We start from the raw sequence: 5,183 nt of genomic DNA, 5'->3' as shown, positions 1-5,183 counted from the left end.
GGCCATTAAGAAAATCTTAACATTACTGAAAGCAATACATACTCTGTTTTAAAAAGCATGCAAGAAGGGTGAATTTTCTGTCATGATGCTATGCATTTCATTTGTTCCCAGAAGAAACATAAATTAGCTTTATATTTCATAAGTAAAAATAATCATTACTCACCACCGCAATTTCCTTATGGAACTTGGCCTCAAGACTAGAGACATTTTTGAAAGTATTGACATAAAATCCAACTCGTCTACAATGTGGAAATACAAAGAGGAAAGAAGGTGGGGGTGGGGAAAGTCAGTAAAAATCATTTTTAATGCAACAACATATTAAAAACAGGCTGACTTTTTACAACAATGAGCAGCATTGGATTAAATGAAAGACTTAGCCCCAACATATATCCAGCTTTTTCTGATATGTTTATAAACAGAAAAACATCATTTTGCCTACAGCATATCTTATCCTTAAAATTAGCTAATATCCTAAGACAGCCGTTCAAAAACACTAGTGTGCATTAGAATCACCTGGAGGGTTTGTTTTTGATACCTTAAGCCTGAGATGGAGACAGAGAATTTATGTCTCTGGTAGCATAGTGGTTACGAGTCAGGCCGCTAACCTCAAATTCAGCAGTTTGAAACCACTAGCCTTTCCATGGCAGAAAGATGAGGCTTTCTGCTCCCATAAAGATTTAAAGCCTCAGAAACACTGTACAGGGTCACTATCAGCCAGAACCAACTCCACAGCACACCACTAATACCACTACCAAGTTTCTAAGTGATGCTGGTGCTATGGCTGAAAACACATTTTTAGAACCACCAGCCCAACAATTCAAGTTTGGACTTCATATATGGATTTTTGTCAAGGTTCTAAGGCTGAGAAATTTAATATCAATTTTTCAGAAAACATAAACATTTTAAGTTCAGAGTGATATGTTGGGACTCTAAAATTTGTTTGCTAGCGGGGAATACCAGGTCTTGAAACAAAGTGAGAGCATGCTGTCCTTGAGCAATATTTGAAACCTGTTTGTGAAGCAAGTTCATACTTGAGTGTTCCCTATACCAAGTCCCTGCAGTCTTCAGGTTTAGAATCTTGGTAGTGAACAAGGATCCCAGTTTGTACAACGGTTAAGTACTTGGCTGTTAACCAAAAGGTTTGTGGTTCAAAACTACCAATCAGTTCATAGAAGAAAAGACTAAGTGATCTGTTCTGGTCAAGATTTCAGCCAAGGAAACCCTAAGGGTCAGTTCTACTCCATCCTTTAGCAAAAATAGTAATCACACTGCCCGGTCCCCAGTTCCTAAATAAGGGAACTGTAGATTTTATATTAATGCAAGCTCAAAAGTCCATGTGTATAGTATGACTTTAATTTCATTCGTGTCCTCCTTTCAATGACATTCCCAAAAATTATCACAGTGGCACGTTTGACAAGTGTAGATTTCAAATCTCAATCAAAACTAAGTAAGGACTTAGGAACCAAAAATATTGTATACATATGTGTATGTGTGTGGGGGGGGAGGCGGTATCTTGCTAAGTGCTGTTGAGTCAGTTACAACCCACAGTGACCCTGTATAGGGTTTCCGAGGAGCGGCTGGTGAGTTTGAATTGCCAACCTTGTAGTTCACAGTCTAGTGCTGATCCTACAGTACGACACCAGGATTCATAATATATATACAAATATATATATAGTTGTTGCTAAGTACCAACCAGTCGGTTCCAATGCATAGTGACCCATTAAAGGGTTTTCAAAATTGCAAACCAAAAGATTAACAGTTCTCAAATCTGACAGCAGCTCCTCAAAAACCCTATGCAGGGAGAGACCAATAACTGTACCTTAGATAGCCACTCTTGAGTTTTTAAGGCCGCAGTCACTATTAGCAAAACTAGTATGTAGACCATTGTGTTTGTGGACTATGTTATGCCAATTGGCCATGGTCTCCCCTGAAATTATGGTCCTGAGACCCCCATGGCCAACTTCTCAGCCCTTCAGGGAGTTTTATCTTTTAAATGAACTTTTGCATGAACTTCTCAAAGTCCTCTGCTTCCTTAAATTCCTACCATGTTCCACTTGACTTAATGTTCTATATCTAAAGCGATAACATGTCTTTGGCTCTACATATTTTTTCCCTTTAATTGATCTCAACTCACACACATAATTGTATATCTGTGTGTATGATGGGGTTCAAAAATTTGTGGAAAATTCCATGCACTTTTAAAGCCTTCTCGCACACATATCTTACTAAAGAAAACCCTAGCATGCTTGGATGTCAGAGGAGAAGCCTGGGGGCTGTGAGCTTGACGAGGCCAACTGGGTCTCTGAGAAAGGGCCTTGGTAGACCTTGGAGTTTAGCGTTCATTTGGAAGGCAATGGGTTTGTGATAGGAGAAGGAAAGAAGATGCTCACACCTATACTTGAGGATGCTAACGAAGGCAGCAGTTGGATGTGAGAGGTGATAGACCACAGGTCCCTTGACAATAAACAATTCCTATTTTGGTTTAGCCTAGCACTCTGCACACATCCAGAGTGGATTAAGAATTATTCCATAGTCTTTGCCTGACTGTTGTTGTTAAGTACCGTGGAGTCGGTTCCGACTCATAGTGACCCTGCACAGGGTTTTCGAGGCTGCAAATCTTTACAGGAGCAGAACGCCTCATCCTCATTTTTCTCCCAGACTTACTAGCTCACCATAACACCTCTTTGAGAGATTTGTTGGTGGTTTAAACCCACCAGCCATTCCTCAGGAGAAAGGTGAGTCTGTCTGCTTCACAAAGATTTGTTGTTGTTGTTGTTATGTGCCGTCGAGTCAGTTCCAACCCATAGCGACCCTGTACAGAGCTTCTGAGGCTGTAAATCTTTATGGGAGCAGAAAGCCTCATCTTTCTCCTGCGGAGCAGCTGGTAATTTCAAACTGCTGACCTTAAGGTTCATGGCCCGATTCGTAACCACTATGCTTCCACAAAGATTTACAGCCTCGGAAATCCTACACTCTGTCCTCTAAATGGCAGTGGATAGTTGGGTGCCTAACTTTGGTTTTGTAGTCCAGTGTGCACCCAGGCATGACAGTGGGTTCTTGTTTGAGAAAAGTGTCATCCTTTCCCAAAGTTATCTGTGCATATAGTTCTTTACATTCTAAGTGTAAATCAGTTCTAACTATGACATCCCAACAAACCTGAACTACTGTAGCTTTCTGTCCACTCCAAAGCCATTATTGTGATGTCCTCAGCATTCACTGAGGTCAAGCAGCAATTTTCTTTAATTTTATTATCACTGGCTTTAGTGGTTGTTGCATAAATTTGACTAATAGTGGTATAAACAGGTCTTCCATGTAGGAATATGGATAATATTCTATCACAGACAGCATTGTACTTCAAGCAGATCTTGAAATGATCTTTTTGAAGATGAATGAATTTAACATTCCCAGAACAGTAAACCACATGATTGTCAGATTCAAAATGGCCCAAACCAGTTCACTAATGCCTAGGATATCAATGTTTATGCATTCCATTTCATTTTTTACAACTTCCAGATTTCTTAGATTCGTATTTCACACATTCCACCATTCTGATTATTAATGGATGTTTGCAGCTGTTCCTTCTCATTTTGCATTGTGTCCTATCAGCAAATGAAAGTCCCAAAACCTTTACTCCATTCGTGTCATCATGGTCAAGTCCACTTTGAGGAGGCAGCTCTTCCCCAGTCATATTCTGAGTGTCGTCCAACTTGACGAGCTCATCTTCTGGCACTATATCTGACAATGTTTTGCTGCTATTCATAAGGTTTCTCAGTGACTAAACATTCAGAAGTCATCTGTCTCTTCTTCCTAGTCTGTCTTAGTCTGGAAACTCACCTGAAACCTGTCCTTCATGGGTATATTTAAATACCTGCTGGTATTTAAAATACCAGTGGTACATCTCCCAAAATCCCAACAACACATAAACCACCACAGTACAATAAACTGACAGATGAGTGGCGGTAGAATCTCATGAGCAACCACTTAAGAGGCAACTATTGGTCTCTCCTTGTCTGGAGCAAAGGAGAGTAATAAAAATTGAAGACACTACGAAACAATTAGCCCAATGGACTAATGGAACATGTAAACATCAGCTTCCATGACTCTGAGACCAGAAGAAATAAAGGGTGCCTAGTTATCACTGCTCTATGTAACTGCTTTAAAAGGGATCACTTTAGAAAGCCCTGGGTAGAGTGAGAGAAAATGTGGAATAAAACTCAAGATTATGAAAATAAAGACCAAGCTTAGTGCTCAGAAAGGGACTGGAGGAACTTGACATATAGCCTTTGGTCACCCTTCAGGTATGAAACTGAACACGCCCTTGTGGCTCAATTTTCAGCCAAGTGGTAGATAGGTATAGAGGTAGTACAACACCATGGAATGGGTAAACATTCAAGATCAAAATGGCGCCATTTATCTAAGGACAAAGTTCAGAAGGGTTGAGAAGGAGGTTGGAATGAAAACAAAAATCACAGGGTCGAAGTAGGATATGTGATATTACATTGCAAGGTTTTCAATCATTGAAATGAAATGTATGATTTGTTGCATGTACAACTGATAATCTGCTCTGTAAACCTCCACTTAATTTGCAATATATATATATATATTTTTTTTTTTTTTAAAGAAGAGTTGTTACAGGAACTTAAAATTCAATGAAAAGAGAAAAAAAGAAGAAAAAAAGGCTCTGGTCATAAATATATTTGGTAGGAGAAACAAGCAGATTACAAAACAGCATGTGAAATGCTCAAGTTAAAACAAAATGTCACACATAATTAAGTATCAAAAACAAGGGGACATGAGTAATAAAGGGCCAGGAACCAAGAGGAGAGGGAGCACCGGCCTTGTGCCATCTTCCAGAATTTACTTGAAGACACTCATTTGGGCTGCCCTGAAAAATATCAGATTTATAGAAGGTGAAGTGTAGAAAGGGTAAAGGAGAATGGTAAACTAGATAGGTAAAAATTAGGATATCATAGACTGTGAAGTTTATATTTTTTTAAAGTTACTATTCCATTGACTTTTAAATTTACCTTTCATTAAAGTTGAGTTCATACTTTCTTGTTCATTTTTTTTTTTTTCCATTTGTATGTCTCCTTTTGTGAGTCACCTACTCATTGTTAATGTCTATTCCTTAGTTTTTGTTTGAACCTTGGATACATCTAGCACATAAAAAAAATAAAGCAAAA

General features: G+C 38.8%; 1 protein-coding gene across 2 annotated transcripts in view; it reads right to left on the bottom strand.

Moving 5' to 3' along the window:
• The window catches only part of AMPH (amphiphysin), a 324,014-nt gene that overhangs the window by 91,192 nt on the left and 227,639 nt on the right, over positions 1-5,183 (bottom strand). For both annotated transcript variants that reach the window (XM_006832119.1, XM_006832120.1), the window contains exon 8: positions 164-239. In XM_006832119.1, coding sequence (XP_006832182.1) covers positions 164-239 — 76 coding nt within the window. The remainder of the gene's footprint in view (positions 1-163; positions 240-5,183) is intronic.

This window comes from Chrysochloris asiatica, unplaced genomic scaffold (genome assembly GCF_000296735.1).
Source record: "Chrysochloris asiatica unplaced genomic scaffold, ChrAsi1.0 scaffold00006, whole genome shotgun sequence".
Lineage (NCBI taxonomy): Eukaryota > Metazoa > Chordata > Mammalia > Afrosoricida > Chrysochloridae > Chrysochloris > Chrysochloris asiatica.
The sequence above is the reverse complement of the archived record's forward strand: the minus strand, read 5'-3'. Positions and strand labels throughout refer to the sequence as shown.